This window comes from Emys orbicularis, chromosome 7 (assembly GCF_028017835.1).
Source record: "Emys orbicularis isolate rEmyOrb1 chromosome 7, rEmyOrb1.hap1, whole genome shotgun sequence".
NCBI classification, from domain to species: Eukaryota; Metazoa; Chordata; order Testudines; family Emydidae; genus Emys; species Emys orbicularis.
The window spans coordinates 69,567,695-69,589,009 of NC_088689.1; the positions used below are offsets into that span (position 1 = coordinate 69,567,695).

At 48.1% G+C, this 21,315-nt stretch overlaps 1 protein-coding gene across 1 annotated transcript in view; it reads left to right on the top strand.

The window, feature by feature from the left end:
- Positions 1-3,899, top strand: part of ERCC6 (ERCC excision repair 6, chromatin remodeling factor) — a 79,227-nt gene extending 75,328 nt beyond the window's left edge. The window contains exons 17-20 of the mRNA XM_065407807.1: positions 73-798; positions 1,404-1,605; positions 2,900-2,978; positions 3,468-3,899. Of these exons, the coding sequence (XP_065263879.1) occupies positions 73-798; positions 1,404-1,605; positions 2,900-2,978; positions 3,468-3,899 (1,439 nt within the window). The remainder of the gene's footprint in view (positions 1-72; positions 799-1,403; positions 1,606-2,899; positions 2,979-3,467) is intronic.
- Positions 3,900-21,315: the final 17,416 nt, after the last annotated feature.

A 21,315-nucleotide genomic window follows, 5' to 3' on the forward strand; every position in this document is an offset into this window, starting at 1 on the left:
AACTGTGAAATCTAGGTTTTGTACAAGAGTATGCAAAATGTTTATTATTATTTAACTTCATACCTATATCAGGTACTGGTTCAGATGTTCAAGCCCCGAAACGCCAATTAAAACGGAAACTTAAAAAGCCAGCTGATGGTGCTTCCAAAGGTGAACTGCATCTTAAGGAGCACAACTCGCCTAAATATGACAAGCCATCACATTCTTCCTCGACAGGCCATTTAATGAATTCTTCTTCTAAAACAATAGAGCCAGTTAGAGAAACCAAAGGAAACTTGGAAACTTTCAACCAAAACGGTTCTGCGAAAGATGGTACACAAGCTACAAATAACATAGCTTCACTGATTAAAGATGAGGAGAAAAGTTTGAAAACAGCTGAGGGGTCTGTATTCCAAGCACTGCCAAGGAATGCATGGACTTCAGAGAATGTGGAATGTTCAAACTCTGCATTATTTGATATGCGTGGGGCATCTACTGTAAGTATTGAGAGCGGACATGGTCTCGAATGTGAGACAGAGAGCTCCCAGGGGAAACAGAATGGTAACTTTGAAGATGAACAACTAGGTAATAATCCTCACAAACGCACCTCAAAAACTAAACACAGTATGGATATGCTGACACTTGAGGGCCACAAGAGTAACCCTAAAAAGCCAAAACATCGCAAAGGTGCCAGATTTGAAGGGGAGCGCATCCCATATTTGGTGAAACAAAAGCAATACAGAAAGGACAACCAAGAGGAGGAGGAAGAACAAAAGAAGAATGATGATTATGTCTTGGAGAGACTTTTCAAAAAATCAGGTAACCTTTTTATTGATTTGCGCAACAATGCCAGGCTACGAAAAAGTATAGAAAAATCTACACAAGTGGGTTTCCATTATTGTAATTGCTAGCAGCTACAATACGATAGATGACTTTTAAACATTTTCTTTAATGTAAATGATTTGTTGAAAATATTTGTGATTTAATCTTCATATAGTGAAAACAACCACAGGTCTCTTTGGCCAAAGGTAATAAGTGGGACAGCAGTATGGTGGGGAACACTGGTGCCGAGGGAGGTAACTGAGTTTCACTTAACTAGGAGTTTCACTGAAGATAAAGTTGCCCAAATGGATTTAGCCTACATCTAGCAATACAATGGAACCTTACTAATTTGCACTAACAACTGGGAGATCCAGTATGAATGAATGAATTTTGACGCCCTAACAGCAATAGAAGTGGTTTATTATATTGCAAGTTAGTTCGGTTCACTTGATATAATAGGAATCTCTGTTATAAATGGATGTATTGAAATGTTGACTGTTTCCACTGTCAGTGTAAAAATGAATTAAGGTTTTTTTTAAAAGTTCACTGCTTAATTCTTACACATTCTTTCCTCCTCCTCCCCGTTGTACGTACTCTGCTAGGAGTACACAGTGTGATGAAGCATGATGCTATTATGGAGGCTTCCAATCCAGATTATGTGTTAGTGGAAGCAGAGGCAACCCGAGTGGCCCAGGATGCCTTGAGAGCCTTAAAGATCTCCCGACAGCGATGTTTAGGAGCAGCTTCTGGTGTGCCAACCTGGACAGGCAACAGTGGTCTGACTGGGGCACCATCCGGACTAAAGTAAGATGAGTACCCACATGGCTTCTCCAGAGAGGGAGCCTTTAACATAGTCTGCTTTTTATGCTGGTTATTTGCTCTGGATTTACTTCAAAAACTATAAATGAGATACAGGGCTGGTTACAGGAATTGTATTGAAATATTTGATCTCGGATAAAATTTTCGAAAGCACTTAAGTCCCATTTTCCCGTATTAGCTTACTCAGGTGCCTAAGACACTTTTGAAAATGGGAGTTAAACCCCTAAGTCAGTTAGGCACTTTTGAAAATGTTACCCCTCACCACATATAGTTGAGAAGAGATGAAGATATAATTAGAATGAATGAAGGGCCCATATTAACAAAAGTACCATTTTGGGGTTGTGATCGTTCAAACTAAGCCAGCTTCAAGCTGGATCAGTACCTGGATGGGAAACCTGCAAGGTGCTACAGATGCTGTGCTGTCCGAGTTACTGGATGAGATCCCTAGGTGTGCCTTGGCTAGCTCTGCACATCTCGGAAGGGGAACATATGTGTACCTTTCCTAGGTACAGCTGGGGCAAATTCAGCAACCAGCACAAGTCAGAGCAGCCTTCTAGGGGCCATTCTGCCATTCAGGGATTCCAGGGGGGAGGGCAGTGCTCTCTGGCCATGCCCCCCTTCCAGAATACTTATTGCACTGCAGTGGGTGGGGAGGTGTCAGGTACAAGTAACCTATTGGCTGACTTTGTAACTCAGTTTCCTGTGCCCTTTGCACCACTAGAATGGCATAGAGGGGATGGAGTGGGTGCCAGGATCTGCCCCACCTTCTTCCAATGGGACATAAAACCAAGGTCCTGAGCTCTCATAGCCTGAAGGATCCTGTGTCACATTCCATGTTAGCCTGGGTGTCAGATCCTAGTGTGAATGTCAGATTATATGGTGCTATCTAAAAGTCCCCTTGCAGTTTCAATTGAATACAGTAAGTCTTCACTTCCAGTCTCAACCTCGTGTGTGGTGTTGCCATGTTAAACTGCTGCTACATTTTACACTAGAGGTGGGTGAAGTTGTAGACTACTTTGGAATGAAAGGCGTATATAAATGTAAATTGTCTTGTGTACTAGGATACAGCTTCCTACTGCTCTTGGGCCTCTGATAGTGACAATTGCATCCTGTATATGAGAACCCCTCGGTCTGTAAATTCTTAGAAATTCTTATCATTGATCACTCCAATACTTGGAGAGGGTTACAACAGTAATTCAATCAAAGTATCCTACAAAGTGTCACAATGCATCTTTAGGAGAGATATTGTAATAAATTACTCCTCTTGCATGTTTTTTAGGAGTAGGTTTGGTCAGAAAAGGAACCCTACTTTGCTTGTCCCAAATTCCTCCACTACATCTCCTGGAAAGAGATGCAAGGTAAAGCACAAGAACTGGTACTACTTTATTTTTTCCATGAGTATTAGCTGATTTAGTTGAAACATTCTAGCTTGACTTTTGCTATTTAGGATATATGTCTCATAAGTAATTACCATACTCTGTATGTAGAATTCCAAAAGTTTTAGGCCTTGAATTACATACAGATTTGATCTTACATTTTGAAAAAGAATCATCAAATTCAATTTAATCAGTTGCACCAGTCTTTCATTTCATCTTGCTGTGCTCACTCTGGTTCAAGAGTAGAGGTTTTTATTTTTAGCTTCCCAACAACTGAAATACATATTCAAGTTGTGAAGTTAGCACACATTGACTCTGACATGTTTTAATTCACATAATTAACTCCTGCAGTTTGTTGAGGTTGGTTTGTTTTGTTTTTGTGTAAGCCTGAATGGCAGGCAAATTCACTAAGAATAGGTCCCATGGATCTCAGACTCCAACTTTTCCTATAGTGTCTGTGTTTATTTGCAGGATGCTGATATAATAAGGAAAGAGAAGGTAAAGAAAAATGTTTCCAGTGTACATTTTGACGGGAAACTCGAAGCAGGAGAATCATTGTCCAGTGCACTAGATTCATCATCTTTGTTAGCTAAGATGAGGGCTAGAAACCACCTTATTTTACCGCAGAGGATGGAGAATGACGGTGATGAGAATCTTCAGGCTTCTGCTCCACTCCCAACTTCGACGGAACATGACGAATTGCTAGTGGATGTACGAAACTTTATAGCATTCCAGGCTCATGTGGACGGAGAGGCTAGTACTCAGGAGATACTGCAGGAGTTTGAATCCAAGCTGTCAGCAGCACAGTCTTGTGTGTTCAGAGAACTTCTGAGAAATCTTTGTACTTTCCATAGAAGCCCAAATGGTGAAGGTGTCTGGAAACTAAAGCCAGAATTCCGTTGACCCTTTGATTAGGAGTGCATCTGTGTGTGCTTGGCCAAAACTCTGCTCCATAAGACTTTCTATTCATCTTTTAAACTGGAGGGTTCTGTTTCATTTTGTGTAAATATTTTAATCACTGACTTGTACTGTATCTGGTGCAGCACTTAAGTATGTTTCACTGGAGACATAACTGACCAACTTTCTATTTATATATTAAAAGTGGCATCTACCTCACAATTGAAACAATACAAAATAGCAGCACCTTTTCTTTTAAAAAAATCTTAATGTAGATGGGCTGTGGAACAGGTGTATTAACGTTTTATTGCATTAAGAGCCATGGATTTTGTCATGTTTTCAGATTTTCATCCAATTTCTGTGAAGTTCAGTTTTTGTCTAATTTTCTGTATGTTACTTGACTGGTCATGATGGGGTGCACATTACACCAATGAACAGAAGCATTAATAATGAACAGTTTAGGTGGGTATAAAAAGGTAACTTGTACCAACACAGTATCAAGAATCATTGTGAGAGACTTTCATCAGTGTTGAAAATTTGTTTGTAGAGTTGCTGCTTTCCTTTTTGCCAGTAATTGATATATGTCACTAAATACTTGGCCTAAATTCTACTGCCATGACGGTTTAATTGCAAAAATAAAGAGCCAGGCAGAGCATCTGGATGTCAGCAGATTGGTAACGGGTTATAGAATACTTTTACCTTTAAATCACCAATTCAAATCCTGCCAAGTCCCAAAGCACTTGCCTGGTGTAATACTACCATGAAGAGTCCCATTGAAACCAAGGTGATAGTAAGAAGCAAGTCTAGTAGTGGGTGATTGGTAGTTGCCATCTATGGCCTCTGTAACATCACAAACAATCTCACCAAAATTGGTGCTAATTGTGACCTGTTTTCAGTCTTGACCAAGAACTGAACTAGCCATGGAGAATGAACTGCCCTCACACTGCTGGCATGGCCCTTTCAGGTCAGAGCTGAGGCACATTTGTGGTGTATGGGGAAGATTTCCTTGTTGTACCTGTTCTGTGGATTAAAAAAAAAAACTTCAATCTCCATAGCTTCCAAACCAGCACTAAATGAACATGAATTTCCTTTAGAGGAAGGAAAGAACTGGATTCACTGTAGTCAACCTGACTTTTATTTCCACCACTGCCACCTTGAGTCTCTCTGCAAGATGCCAGTATGCTACAGAGACAGATTTTAATGGAAAAGTGATACAGCTGAATGCCAAAATGAGAAAATTGCATTTCTTTGCAGCACAGCTAAAACATTATTGTATAATTTAAACTAGGAATAACCAAATGTAGTCAGTGGCTCCCCTTATAGGGAGAAGGGCAAAGATGATCAGCTGCAGGGTTTTATTTGAGTTCATTAGTAATAAGCAATTTCTATTAACTAACGATTAAGCTGCAAGTACAAGCAAAACTTAAAGGTGAATGGTGAAGCAAGAATAAAGTGTTTTACTTTCCTGCTCCAGTGTGATTTAGAAAGACGGCTCTTGAGTTTATTCCAAACAGGCTTTCCTCTGCTTGTGTATTAGCCTAGAAATACTGGGTTCTTGCTTCCCTCTCTTTGTTGAAAGATCCTTAGTGGAACTCCATTACTTGAATAGTGATGCCACACTTGAGTTACAGCACAAAGGAATGAGAGAGGCTGCTGAGTCCGACTGGCCAAGAACTGGCATCCCCTCCACACTCAGTTTGGAGGAGGGATTGCCGCAGTTCAGGTTGCAGGCTATTATGACAAAGTCTCTAAACTTGCCAAGGACTTCCAGTGAAGAGAGGGAACCAAAGAGCTGATATTTCTAATGCAAAAATGTGTAGAAAATGTTGAGTCTGACTTCATGCACCATGAAAGAACGGTAAAAGGGCAAAACCAAACATTTTTTTCCAGTTCCCTTTCAAGTTGTTTGTACACTGATTTTGATTGAAACTGCAGGAATTAAGTGTTTATCTCTGGTGCTTAACAAAGAGTTTGAGTGTCCTGTATCACATACTGCTTTCATTCTTAAAAGCATATTTCCTATATTAGAGGGAGGAAAGTTTATAGCTCTCTCCTCTGATGTGTTCATGATGTAAAAGGAGCTGTACATGCTTTTATAATTCCTCAACTTTTATGAACTTAATAAAATGTCAGTAGTAAAAACAAACTTTTTCTAAGAGACTTCCAGTTTTTTGGGGTTACGTTAATAAGAGGCTTTCTGGTTGGGTAAAGGTGGGAAGACCCCACTGGAAACTCCAGCAGAAATCATTGTGATCATCTATTGAGAGGTCCATCAGACCCTAGAATATCTTTGAGGATGTGAGTATGACTGTAGTCTTAGTTGTTGCATGGGTTTTTGCAGGGTTTCTATATGCATGGGTAAGTCTAACTTTACTTATTGTGTTAATAAAACTTGCAGTACAGATAAGAATTTGTACTTATGATTGTGTCTGTAGTCACTGTCCTTGGACTTTGTGTGTTTGAGAGAACCACCAAAAATGATTTTCACTCAGTTGAACTTGAAACTCTAGCAACAGGAGCTGAATACATGGTAGTTTAATACAAAGTTATTAAAATCAATTTAAATTAAAAAAGGCTTCAAGCGCCACTCTGGTTTGGAGCTGGAGGGGCGGATGTGTCAAACCTGAATGGTGCTGTGACCTTGCACGCTGGGTTGCAACACCCAGAATGGGCAGTCAGACCCAGCCCAGTGGGACAGGAGCTGCTGCTGCAGTGTGACCTTTTGATGACTGTTTTTTCCCCCCTCTGCACCTCTTCTGTGAAGTTGTCTAAAAATTGGCATGACAAAATGATAGCCTTACTCATAGGTAAGGCTGTGAGTCTTTCATGGATTCCATGACTTTCTGGGACCTCCGTGACTTCTACAGCTGCAGTGGCTGACCCCAGGGCCACCTGAGCAGCTGTGGCAGCCCTGGGCAACTAGTCCTGGTCGCTACCCCAGAGCAGCAGCGGTGCCCTGGGCCATCCCCACCCAGAGGAGCAGAGGCAGCAGTGGGGCCCTTGCCCAGAGCAGCGGGGTCAGGGCCCTGGGCTACCCCCTACCCAGAGCGGCGGCGGCGGTGGGGCCACAGGCCACTCCCGCCCCAGGAGCAGCAGCGACCGCTGGAGCACCCCCCTTTGAGCAGCAGCGTCCGCTGGAGCACTTCCCCCAGCACCTAAGATTTAGTTAGGGGCATTTTTAGTAAAACTCACGGACAGGTCACGGACAATAAAAAGTCATGGACAGAGACCTGTCCGTGACTTTTACTAAAAATACCCGTGACTAAATCGTAGCCTTACTGATAGATCACCTCCATTTGTCTGCTATAATCCCAAGACTACTTGGTTGTGACTGGTTTTAACCAGTCTTATTAGTGGAATTCCTTGCATAAGGGGGGAAGATTTTTCAAAAGCATCTAACAAGACTTGTGCTCCTCAATCCCTTTGGCACTTCTGAAAAATCTTCCGCTAAATCATTACGGCTACAAAGCTTGCTATGCAGTGGGCCAGATCCTCAGCTGGTGCAAATCAGCACTGTTCCATTGAAGTTAGTGGAGCTATGCCAGTTTACATTACCTGAGGATATGGCCCATGGGGTCCACCGTATCAGTTACTGGCATTCGCTCTTCCCAGAATATGCAATATAATCCCTTTAAGCAGGTGCATACTAAAATCCTAGACAAGTCCAACAATTTCTCCGATTTCCATGGGTATGTTTTGGATCTGAGACTGTAATTGTCCATTTCCCAACACAATAAATAATTAAGCAGTTGTGTTACTGACAGCTCTGACTCATTAAACATTTGGGAAATGTCTTTTATGCCTGCTTCCGGTCGGGTTTTCTCTTGCCGATTAAAATGCTTTTTACACAGGATGACCTTGTTGGGGTTTTTTGGTCAGCAGGACTTCATATACTGTATAGCTTCTGTGATGTACTTTCAGAAACCTTGAGGAGAGGCGATATTGACCACTGTCCTCATTCTACTGCCCAATTCATAACACGTTGGTTTTTGGCTACTTCTGATACCCAGTGTCTGATAATTGCAGTATATAGATAACTGAGTCAGAAACTGCTCTTAGATACACTGGTACTCTGTGCAATGTTCTCTGTGTGTATATATATCTTCCTACTGTATTTTCCACTGCATGCATCCAATGAAGTGGGTTTTAGCCCACGAAAGCTTATGCCCAAATAAATTTGTTAGTCTCTAAGGTGCCACAAGTACTCCTTGTTCTTTTTTATGGAGAGAGATTTTCTGGCTTTTTCTTGAGACTGAGCATAAAGGAAACCCATTCCTTAAAGAGAGATGCTATCAAATGTCTGTGAGGAAATACCACAGAGGAATCCCTTTTGGTAGCACCATGTTGTGAACATTCTCCAACAGATTGAAAATGCAGAGCCTGAAAGCTGCAAGAAACAAAGGCAAGATACGGTGCCGTAAGAAGAATATTGTGTATTTCTCAGTTGGATTCTCAGGAGAAATCTGCTGCCTCTTAAGGAAGCTTTCAGAGAGAAAAACATCTTGGCAGCCATCGCATATCCAGCAAAGCTGCATCTTCTGGGGGAAAGTTATAAAAAGGATTGACAGATTGTCAAAATGAAATTGTTAAAACGGGATGGGCTTAAAAACAAGGGCATAGAAAACACGGAGTAAATGGGGAACGCAGACAAAGCTCTTCCAAAGAAAGGGCAGGGCCGGCTTTAGGTCAATTCCCCCGAATCGGGCCCTGCGCCCTAAAGAAGAGCGCCTAACTTTTTATTCTTCTTCGAGTGATTGTTCACGTCCATTACACATTAGGTGTGCGCGCGCGCCGCGTGCACGAACGTCGGAAACTTTTCCCTCAGCGGCTCCCGTCGGGCCTGCAGGGTCTCCCCTCCCGCCAGAGCGGCGCCTCGCTCTAGCGTATATATATCCCTGCCGGCCCGACCCTCCCTCAGTTCCTTCTTACCGTCCGTGGCGACGTTGGAACAACTCTGTCTCTCATCTGAGAGTGTCCCTTAGCATAGTAATTAGTGTTACAGTTATCAGGTCGTTAGTAGTTAGTGTTAAGCTAGCAGTTATCAGTTCTTTACAAAGACTTAAACTTCTTTGTGTTAGGTGTCTGGCCAACCCCAGCACCGGCCCTGGGCGGCGGGGCATGCCGCACGCCCAAGGCTTCAAGGCTTGTGCCACGTGCCGCAAGCCTATGCCATTGAGCGATCCACACGACTCGTGTCTCCGTTGCCTGGGGGAAGCACACCAAAAGGAGCGCTGCAAGATCTGTAAGGCTTTCAAGCCCAGGACTAAGAAAGAGAGAGACTTTCGCCTTAAACAGCTGCTCATGGAGTCGGCGTTCCAGCCCTCCACTTCAACGGCACCGTCAACCTCGGTGCGGAGTGCCCCGGCATCGGTTCGTGATCCGACGCCGGCGGGGCAACCTAAGCCTGCGGCACCGACTCAGAGGGAACACCTCCGGCACCGGTCCTCATCGCCGGCTAAGTCGAAGGGCCAACCCAAGGCCCGAGGACGCTCCCCGCACAAGAGGGTAGCACCCGCGAAGACCGCAAGTGCTACTAAGGCTGTTGCGGTCCCAGCACAGATCCCGGTGCCAGTGGCTCTGGCGCCGAAAGGCCCGTCGAGCCCCGGGATAGGCACGTCGAGTGAGGAGGAAGGGCTGGAGGAACTGTTGGAACAGCCCTCCACCCCGGACACATTTGAGGCAGCAAAGGACCTCATTGTATTGTCCGCTGAAAGCACCCTCCGCGCTAAGGACATTCCGCCGAGACTGCCATCCAAAGGCAAGCCGGCGATGATGCGCCCATCACGGTCGCCATCTCGGCACCGTTCGCGGCGCTGATCCCGGTCGAGCTCCGCCTCGGTGGACTCCCGGCTTCCCTCCGCGCAGCGGGCGCACAACCGTCGGGCCCCAACAGGCGCGAGACACCGGCCCAGCAGCCCTGCTCGAGCAGGCACCGGGACATTTCGGTTGCGCGATCCCTGAGACCGTCTTCCCGCAGCCGTTCCCGGTCCCGGGGCCACCGGTACCGATCCAGGTCCAGGTCAGCACGGCGCTACTCCCGGTCCCGGTCATGAAGGCACCGCTCTCCGACCCCAGACCGGCACCGCCCCACGGCACCGCCGTGGCCCTCTAGATCACCGTCCATAGTTTCGGAGGTGGACTCGGGCCATTCCAGCAAATATGCCCACAGAGCGCAGGCCAGTAGGGAGCACGAAGCCTCTTGGCAACCACAGTGGGGCCACCCAGGGCAATGGCCATTCTGGACCCCTTGGGCCTACCACCAACAAGGCCCCCCGTCCAGGACCTCGAGATCGGGCCCCTCAGGACACCGGTCCCGCTCCCCACGGTGGCGCCCACCCTCCCGCAAAGAGGCCACGGTCTCCAGGCCGCCAGAAAGGGAAAGGGCTGACTCGGCACTGAGCCCAGCACCGTCCCAGGCCCACGTCAGGGAACGCACTCCGGAGGAGCACCCTGCTGATGAGGAGTTGCAGGAGGAAGAGGACGCACAAAAGGCCATGACCTCCTTCTCCTCACCAGACGAAGCCGTGGCGGGCACAACAGTGTCCGGTCCTCCCGCGATTGACCATCGGGCACACCAGGACCTGCTCTGCCGAGTAGCCCTCAATTTGGGGTTGCACGCAGAGGAAACTGTCGAGCAGGAAGACCCTATGGTCGACATTCTAAGCCCGGAGGGCCCCTCCAGGATCGCGCTCCCTCTCATAAAAATGGTCCAATCTAATTATAAGACTGTATGGCAAACACCAGCCTCCACGGCGCCTACCGCAAAGGGCGTAGAGAGGAAATACTTCGCCCCATCCAAGGGGTTTGATTTCCTATTCTCCCATCCAACCCCATGTTCGCTGGTCGTCTCTGCGGTCAACGAACGGGAGCGACATGGCCAACAGGCCCCGGCCCCCAAGGCCAAGGAGGCAAAACGCTTGGACTTATTTGGGAGAAAGGTCTACTCGTCCGGAGGCCTCCAGCTGCGGATCGCGAACCAACAAGCGATCCTGAACAGGCACAATTTCAACTCCTGGGCATCGGTGTCCAAGTTCAAGGAAGCCTTGCCTCAGGGCTCGCAACCCGAGTTTGCTGCCATAGTAGATGAAGGGAAGGCGGTAGCCAAAACCTCCTTACAGGCCTCACTTGACTCCGCTGACACAGCCGCTAGGACAATCGCGTCAGGAGTGGTAATGAGACGCTTGGCATGGCTGCAGGCTTCCGGCCTTCCCCCAGAGGTGCAAAACACCCTCCAAGACTTTCCGTTCGAGGGTTCAGGCTTGTTTTCAGACCAAACGGACGCCAGACTACATAGCCTCAAGGACTCTCGAGCTACCCTCAAGTCGTTGGGGATGCACACCCCAGTGACACAGAGGAAGCCCTTCAAGCCCCAACCTCCGCAGAGGCAGTACCACCCTCGTCCTAGACAGGAACCGTACCGCAGGAGGGGCAGGGATAACAGGCGTAGACGCAACAACACGCCTAACCAAGGCCAAAATCAGGGCCAAAACAAACCGCAGCCGGGAAACAAACAAGGGTTTTGAAGCTGCGGTCGAGGACAGTGTACCAACCTCTATTCCGGATCCCCCCCTGTGTTTCAGGGACCGCCTGTCCCATTTTTACCGTGCTTGGTCACGTATAACATCGGACCGCTGGGTCCTACGCACGGTGGAGGCAGGCTACACCCTTCAGTTCTCCTCGCCCCCTCCCTCCCACCCCCGTCCCTCTTCAGGGACCCCTCTCACGAGCAACTCCTCTTGCAGGAGGTACAGACCCTCCTCGCAGTAGGAGCGGTGGAAGAGGTTCCTCCGGACCTCAAGGGGAAAGGGTTCTATTCAAGATACTTCCTCATTCCCAAAGCGAAAGGGGGCCTCCGTCCTATCCTGGACCTACGCAAGCTAAACAAGTACTTGCTCAAACCACGTTTCCGTATGGTCTCCCTTGGTACCATCATTCCATCCCTGGATCCGGGGGATTGGTACGCTGCCCTCGATATGAAAGATGCCTACTTTCACATCGCCATCCGCCCGGCCCACCAGCGGTTCCTGTGCTTCACTATCAACCAGCGCCATTTCCAATTTACAGTTTTGCCCTTCGGCCTGGCAACAGCCTCGCGCGTATTCACGAAATGCATGTCCGTGGTAGCAGCCTTTCTTCGAAAAAGAAGGATGCGCATCTACCCATACTTGGACGACTGGCTCCTAGCGGGCCGGTCGGAGGCCGAGGTTCACTCCCATGTGACATGGACGCTACAGGTGTTCCACGAACTCGGTCTACTGGTCAATGTACCCAAGTCATCACTGGTCCCCACGCAGAGGCTGGACTTCATAGGGGCAGTCCTGGACTCAGTGGCGGCACGGGCGAGTCTTCCCGTATCGAGGTTCCTGGCCATTCAGAAGGCCGTGAGCTCCATCCAGCAATTCCCCACGACCACGGCCAGATGTTGCTTACAACTCTTGGGGCACATGGCGGCCTGCACCCACGTAGTCGGACACGCACACCTCAGACTCAGGCCGCTGCAGTTGTGGCTGGCCCAAGCATATCGCCCCAACAGAGACCCCTTAGACCTGGTCGTTACGATCCCGGCTCGGGTGTCGAACGCCCTCCGTTGGTGGCTCGATCGGCAGCAGGTTTGCGCAGAGGTCCCTTTCGCCGCCCCGCAGCCCGTTCTGACGTTAGTAACAGACGCGTCGGACCTGGGTTGGGGAGCGCACCTGGGGGACCTGCGCACTCAGGACTTGTGGTCCAGGGAAGAAAAGTTGCTTCATATCAACCTGAAGGAGCTAAGGGCGGTTCGCCTCGCCCGCCAGACCTTTCACGCTACCATAAGAGGCCACAGCGTGTCGGTTCTGACGGACAACACTACCGCCATGTTCTACATAAACAAGCAGGGCAGGTCCCGGTCCTCTCCCCTCTGTCACGAGGCACTCCGCCTCTGGGACTTCTGCATAGCCCATTCAGTCCACCTACTAGCGACTTATCTCCCGGGGGTCCAAAACGGGTTAGCGGACCGCCTCAGCCGGTCCTATCTCATGCATGAGTGGACGTTGAGGCAGGACGTCCTGCGTTCAATCTTCCGGAGGTGGGGGTTTCCCCCGGTGGATCTCTTCGCCACCGAGGACAACAGCCAATGCCCCCAGTTTTGTTCATTCCAGAACCGCAGTCCGGGCTCATTGGCAGATGCCTTCGCAATCCCGTGGGGCGGGGGCCTGAGGTATGCCTTCCCCCCATTCCCGCTCATCCACAGGGTCCTCCTCAAAACCCGCAGGGACAAGGCGACAGTCATCCTTATCACCCCGGCGTGGCCACGTCAGCACTGGTTCACGTCCCTGTTGGAACTGTCCGTGACCACTCCGATAACCCTCCCCCTCCATCACGACCTCATCACGCAAGACCGAGGTCGCCTACTCCACCCGAACCTACCGTCGCTACATCTCACAGCGTGGTTTCTCTCTGGCTAAACGATATGGAGCACGGGTGCTCTCATGAGGTCCAGCAAGTCCTCCTTGGTAGTAGAAAGCCCTCCACAAGAGTGACCTACCTTGCCAAATGGAAACGGTTCTCCCACTGGTGTGAGCCTCACCACATCCGCCCTCTGCAGGCCTCAATCCCATCAATTCTAGACTACTTGCTACACCTCAAGCATCAAGGGCTCGCCCCCGCCTCAATTAAGGTGCATCTGGCTGCCATATCGGCGTTCCACCCTGGGGAGTTGGGGGTTTCGGTGTTCTCCAACCCCACAGTAGTCCGATTCCTCAAGGGGTTGGAGAGGGTGTTTCCCTACTCGTGCCCACTGGTCCCTGCGCGGAACTTCAACCTGGTCCTCACTAAGCTCATGGGGCCGCCCTTTGAACCCCTAGCCTCTTGCTCCCTCCTGCACCTCTCATGGAAGGTAGCGTTTCTCGTGGCCATCACATCGGCTAGGAGGGTATCGGAATTGAGAGCCCTCACTTCGGAGCCTCCTTATACAGTTTTTTATAAGGATAAGGTGCAACTGAGGCCGCACCCTAAATTCCTTCCAAAAGTGGTCACGCATTTTCATGTGGGGCAGGACATTTGTTTACCAGTGTTCTTCCCCAAGCCCCATACGGACCCGAGCCACCGCAGCCTGCATACCCTTGATGTCCATCGGGCCTTGGCGTTTTATCTAGACCGCACCAGGCCATTCCGCAAATCGACTCAGCTGTTTATTGCCGTTGCGGAGCGAATGAGAGGCCAACCTATTTCGACGCAACGCTTGTCGGCATGGATTGTGCTTTGCATACGCACATGCTACGAGCTCGCCAACGTACCGGCCCCGGAGATCAGGGCTCACTCAACTAGGGCCCAAGCGTCCTCGGCGGCCTTCTTGGCACAGGTTCCGCTCCAGGAAATCTGCAAAGCAGCCACCTGGTCGTCGGTGCATACGTTCACAGCCCACTACGCGATCCATCATCAGACCAGAGAGGATGCGGTTGTCGGCAGGGCGGTGCTTCAATCAGTTATTCCTTGACTCCTACCCTCCTCCAATGGTAAGCTTGTGAGTCACCTAATGTGTAATGGACGTGAACAATCACTCGAAGAAGAAAAAACGGTTACTTACCTTCTGTAACTGTTGTTCTTCGAGATGTGTTGTTCACGTCCATTACACTTCCCACCCTCCTTCCCCTCTGTCGGAGTCACCGGCAAGAAGGAACCGAGGGAGGGTCGGGCCGGCAGGGATATATATACGCTAGAGCGAGGCGCCGCTCTGGCGGGAGGGGAGACCCTGCAGGCCCGACGGGAGCCGCTGAGGGAAAAGTTTTCGACGTTCGTGCACGCGGCGCGCACACACCTAATGTGTAATGGACGTGAACAACACATCTCGAAGAACAACAGTTACAGAAAGTAAGTAACCGTTTTATTTTTACTCACCCAGCGGCGGCCTGGGTCTTTGGCAGCATTTCGGCAGCGGGTCCTTCAGTGCCGCGGAAGACCCGGAGCGAGTGAAGGACCCACCGCCGGGTATTCGAATCGGGCCCCGCACTTCTTAAAGCGGGCCCTGAGAAAGGGTAATACCTTGCTCTAATAGAGGAGGCTGGCATTAGTGTTAAGGGGAAGAACTGGGTATATGAATAAATAGCACCAAAGGGGGATAATGTGTTAAATCTTGCAGTCCCCTTGTGTACAGGGCTGATTCCTTGTGGAATCTATTTAATGTTCCAGCTTGGACTGTGGATCTGTCACATCCCCAAAGTGAGGAAGACTTAGGCTGGGAGGCTTCCCAGGAACAGCCAGCTGCTGCAGGCCGTAGTGTTAGTGATTCAGTAGGAAGCACTTTTTCTCCTGTCAGTAGTGAGCCAATGCCCCCGCGTGGTGTTAGGGAACGTCTGGGCTGCTGGCTGTGCTGTCAGATACGATGTAAAAGGAGCTACCATTAAAGATCCCATGTCAGTTTTATCCCTAGACTAGGAGTTGACCCCAAATTCCAGCTCAAGTAATTATGTTCTGCCTTCCTAAATTTCCCTGAAGTTTCAATTGGATACACTGTTGTTCACTGCCTACCTTACACTGTCACTGTGAGCTGTTAAAAAGCCACAGCAGTCTACTCCAGAGTTGGTGGGTTTCTTTGATGAATAAATTTCTATCCATTGGCCTAAGGGACAGAGCACTGGACTTGGAAGACCCGAGTTCTACTCCTGGCTCCACCACTGGCCTGCAGGATGACCTTGGGCAAGTTATTTCACCCCCTCGTGCCTTAGTTTCCCCATCTGTACAATGGGGATAATAATGCTGACCTCCTTTGTAAAGCACTTGGAGACCTGTGAATCCATTACAGGGGTGTTTAAAGACTTAATTGATGCTTCTAAAGTTCTTTTAAAAACCCTAGTGAAGCACCAGGATGTGCTGGCAAACCTAGAGCTGGGAGCAAATCTCCACGGGGAAGGGTAGCAGATGTGGTAAAAACACTCATTTAGGGCCCCTTATTCTCTTATCCATTTCCATTCAAACTAAATACTGAATTTACTTTTCTTAACTCACCAGTTCTCTCCACCTACTACCCACTAAGGGGTTGCCTTTCTAGGGATTGGGGTGATGTCAGCACTTCTGCCTCATTCTAAATTGCCGATGTGGTGTGAGTTTTGCTTTTTCAGCCATGCCTTTATAGATTTGTGCTTCTGGAGGACTCTGAGCAAAGTGCTTTTATTAAGCAGAGAGGAGGAGATTAGTCTAACCTCCTCCCTGCTGGGGGAGCTGTTGGACTGAAGAGAGCCTGACAGGCCAGTGCCTGTCTCCCTCTGGGGTGAAGTGTCAAGCTATGGTTGGAAGAGCTGATGGTGTTTGTACTGTGCCCTGGCTGCACCAGCCACAAGGGAAGCTGCCCCTTATCCCCCACAGAAGAAGTCAAGTGAACTGCTCAAGCAGACAATTGCTCTCCTTGGTGAGAGGAGAATGCATCATGGGCTAGCGAAGAGTCAGGGCTATGCAGCAGAGACAGAGGGGCGAATGGGAATGGCTGCTGGGAGGCCCAGAGAGAGGAAAGCAAGTTGCACCCTTCTTTGTTCCTAGACAACACACTATGCAAAAATGAAATTAAGGTTGAAAATATGTAACTAACTTAAGGGTAAAAATCGTTACAGAAATGTTGTAATTACACCAGAACCAAGCACTACAAACTCAGAACTTAGAGTCAACATTACCCTTACAGGAAATCCAAACGTGCTGTGGGATGAAAATGCCCAGCTAAGGCATTCAAACAACCTTAACTCTGCCCTGTGTGAACTTCTTGGCTACCACCTCTAATAGTGGTGTGACAGCGCCATCATGGCCAACACCAGAGATTGAACCAGTAATCCTCATGAGTTACTATGGGTTGAGCTAAATAGCCAGGTTCTATAGTTGGGGCTATAACAGACTCATCCTCTGTAGATCGGGCACTGAGCGGGCCATATAACACACATTGACCAGTGGGTTACACTTACACTGAATATGAAATTCCCAGTGTAATGGGGGGAAGTTACAGGGTCTGTATCTCACATTCATTGTGGGTTTCCCCAGAAGTCAGGACTCTTGGCCATGACAGGAAATGTCTAGCAGCACCTGGCCCAGGACCTTGTGGAAACTGGAACAATGGTAACCTTTCCACAGCACCTTGGAAATGCTGAGCTGCCACGACGCCCATGGAAATCAATGGCAACTACCGGTGCTCCAGCAAAATTGATCCTAATGCTAACTGAAGTCAAAAAGGCCTTCTCAAAAACTTAACTGTTGCCTGCATGCTAAATAAAAAAAATAAATCTACAAGGAAATACACATCAAGCTTTTCTCAGACCACTGGAGAAAGCATCTTGTTTCAAATAAGCTTCACAATGTACAATCCCCAAGAGCTCTGGGAAATGGCATGGCGTTCTAGAACATTAACTCATCTAATATTAACCACTCCGTGCAGCTCCTGAGCTGCTATAAACCATTGACACCAATGGAGCGACCCCAGTTTTCACCAACTGAGGGTCTGTCCCTCAGCATGGACAAGAACGGTTGTGTTTCTAATCTAGCAGGTTGTGGTTAACAAGTGGGCCCACAAGCGGATGGCAGAACGCTGAGCATGGCAGACCTTGTCTACATTGACGGCTGCGTTGTGTTTAACACTGTTAGTGCTACTTGTATTCTAACACGATGTAATCTCCCAGGGTAGACAAGTCCCAAGAGAGCGGTGCATCCCTGGATGGAGAGGTTGGCAGAGTTTCCATCTCTCGGTGGGAGCCGAAAAGAGACCAGCTATCAGAAGCAGGCACCTGAAGAAGGTGGGATATTTCACGGGAGAAAGAGGAGAGAATAGCCAGTAATATTTGGTGAAATCACAAGGACAGACGTAGCCCTAGCATCCAGTTTCTGTTCTGAAGGCTAACTTCACAACAAAGAGGTCAGAGCTACAGTCCAGCCAATGGCATAGAAAGCAGCTTGATCTCTTCAGCTGGGAATTCCCCTGGAGGAGGAGTCCCACAAGTGGTTGTAGAGTGGGCACAGGTGGCTCTTACACCAGCCCCCACTGCAAAATTTGGATCTGGAGCCACATGCTAAAGCCTGCGATATTCAGTGGTGCTCAGAGCCTGGGATTCAGTTCAGACCAAAAGCCAAAAAGGAGCCAGTCAGCCGTGAGATCTGGAGCCAGAGCTGGGTTTGTGTTCTGAAGTTTCCTGGTATTCTGATCCAGGCATTTACATGGTTTACAGCCATCCCTAATGTGTAGTTCCTTTTAGCCATGTTTGTGGCCTCAAAATCCTCCAATTACCAAAAAAGGCAGGAAATCCCCATAGAGCTCCCTGCTCAGACTCCACCCCTGCCATGCCTATGCAAATACCCCCACCCAGCGATAGTACTATGCACTTAAATTGCACCTTTCATCTGACTCTCAAAGTACTTGACTTATATCACCTAGTGAAAACTCATATCACCCTAACTGCAGTAAGTAGATATTATTTTACAGGCAAGCTCCCTTCCCACAGATGCATCTTTTAGACCTATGCAACCGCTCCTTACCCATCACAAGCGGTTCATTACAATAAGTAGCATATTAATGAAATTCAGAAGTGATATGACATCAGGAGGAATTACAAACAATATTGAGGACGAAGAAATAGTACAAAAGGACCAGGAGAGGTTAGAAACATGGGCAGGACACACCACACGTAAGTAATATGTGATAAAAACGGCTTGATGTCTAGTTGGCAGCCGGTATCAAGTGGAGTACCCCAGGGGTCAGTCCTGGGACCGGTTTTGTTCAACATCTTCATTAATAATCTGTAGGATGCGATGGATTGCACCCACAGCAAGTTCACGGATGACACTAAGCTGGGGGGAGAGGTAGATACTCTGGAAGGTAGGGGTAGGGTCCAGAGTGACCTAAACAAATTGGAGGATTGGGCAAAAAGAAATTGGATGAGGTTCAACAAGTGCAGAGTCCTGCATTTAGGACAGAAGAATCCCAGGCATTGCTACAGGCTGGGGAGCGGCTGGCTAAGTGGCAGTTATGTGGAAAAGGACCTGGGGATTACCGTGAACGAGAAGCTGGATATGAGTCAACAGTGTTCCCTTGTTGCCAAAAAGGCAAATGGCATATTGGGCTGCATTCGTAGGAGCATTGCCAGTAGATCGAGGGAAATTATTATTCCCCTCTATTCGGCACTGGTGAGGCCACATCTGGAGTATTGTGTCCAATTTTGGTCCCCCCACTACAGAAGGGATGTGGACAAATTGGAGAGAGTTCAGCGGAGGGCAACAAAAATGATTAGGGGGCTGTGGTACATGGTTTATGAGGAGAGGCTGAGGGAACTGGGCTTATTTAGTCTGCAGAAGAGAAGAGTGGGGGGAGTTGATAGCAGCTTTCAACTACCTGAAGGGGGGATCCAAAGAGGATGGAGCTCGGCTGTTCTCAATGGTGGCAGATGACAGAACAAGGAGCAATGGTCTCAAGTTGCAGTGGGGGAGGTCTAGGTTGGATATTAGGAAACACTATTTCACTAGGATGGTGGTGAAGTACTGGAATGGGTTACCTAGGGAGGTGGTGGAATCTCCATCCTTAGAGGCTTTTAAGGCCCGGCTTGACAAAGCCCTGGCTGGGATGATTTAGTTGGTCCTGCTTTGAGCAGGGGGTTGGACTAGATGACCTCCTGAGGTCCCTTCCAACCCTAATCTTCTATGATTCTATGAATACGGGCTAGCTTTGTACTGGCATGTGCTAAGTGATACACAGCATGTGATGCCATGCTAAGAAGGATCTCCCCCAAGACAACATGGTTTTAGATTATGTCCTTTCAGCATAGACATTAATGATCCCATGACTCTTCTCACAAAAGCAGGGATTTGCCTCTGCAACTTTGGCCAAAAAGATCATTCCCATCTACACCAGTGTTATACACTGCGGTGTTCCCTGTCCGGCTGCCAAACTCCATCCCAGAAGTGGCTGCATTTCAGTGCTGTTGTACATGTATGATTTCTTACACCCCTGAGAACTGTCAGGCTGAGTGGTGCTATGCGACTGTGAGATGTTGTTGTTATCCTCATCAATGTTTTCTTTTTCTTGGCTTTGTTTTAATGTGACTGACCATTAGCTGTGACGGATTAGTGAACAGTGTTTCTGAAGCGCATGGATTCATATGCCACCTTCTCAAATGCAACCCTGCTCACAGTGCACACCCATTTGCTATAAACGGGCACACAGCTTTGCCACTCAAGTTTATGATTTTATGGTAAGTATGAGTGAGGTTGAGTGACTGTGTGTATTGTGCTGGGACAGTTGTGTTGATTTGTGTGGGTGGCAAATAAAAGGTGTGTGCTGCAGCAATGTGTGTTTGGGGGTCATTGTGTGCTGATTGTGTTGTTGTGTGGGGGATTGTGTTGGTTTGTGTCGGGGGGTTGTGCTGGGAGATTTGTGTTGATTTGTGCAGGTGGCAATTGGGAGCACGGGTGTGGCCATTGAGCCAAGTAATTCATGATCTGTGCAGTCTCTCGCTCAAATAACCAATGAAATCTTTGCATTCAGATTAGCTGTAGAGTAAGGGTGATGACTGGTTGAGTCAACTCTGATATCACAATGGTCTAGGACTCTTGGCATGGCATAGAGTCGCACCTTACTGCAGCTGTGCACCATGTAGGTGTAATGTGTAAAGTCAAAATGGCTCAGATCTTAACAATTGAATGGTAACAGACCATGACACCCAGTAACGATTCACCTTGCTGATATACTGAACACAAAGAACTCTCAGCCACACTTGCAGTTGCTTCCATCGTGTTATACTGACTTACCAGACATTTTAGGCTTCATGTGACACACACAGTGACATTCCTGAACTCTGAATAGATTTATCTATCTTTCTAATAAGAGTGTGCGTTAGTAAAATGCTCAGTTTGTAGAGTTGCCTTATTTTAAAATCAAAATAATTTATACTTCACACTTAGTTTTCACACCAATGTTTTTATAAGCAATGTGTTAAGCCATACGATAAGCATGCTGTGCCCAGGTATGAAGAATAGTCTGCTAATAATTAGGACTCCAGAGATCTGGGTCGTTTGCCTGACTGTGCTGCAGACTTCCTGTGTGACCCCGGCAAATCATTCAGCCTTTCTTTGCCTCAGTTTCCCCATCTGCAAAATGAGGCTGATAATACTATAAGGAACTGGCTAGTGAGGAGGTGTACCACGGCCCTCTACTGGATGGATTTCTAAGTGCTCAGTTGTGTATCACAAGCCCCATTCTGCTAGCAGCTAGTAGGTATTCTCTTCCTCCGAGTGGTAGTGGCTTGTACTTTTAGAGCAGGAAGATCTAAATTCTCTACTGGTTGTTACCCCGAAGTGACAAGTGGCTGCAGTGTGCAGCACAGTGACCACCATGAAGTCCCAGGGAGCAACAGATTTGTTACTTGATACAAATGTATCATGGCACTAAACGAAACAAGTTCTGTAAAATCCTTTCATTCCCTCATAT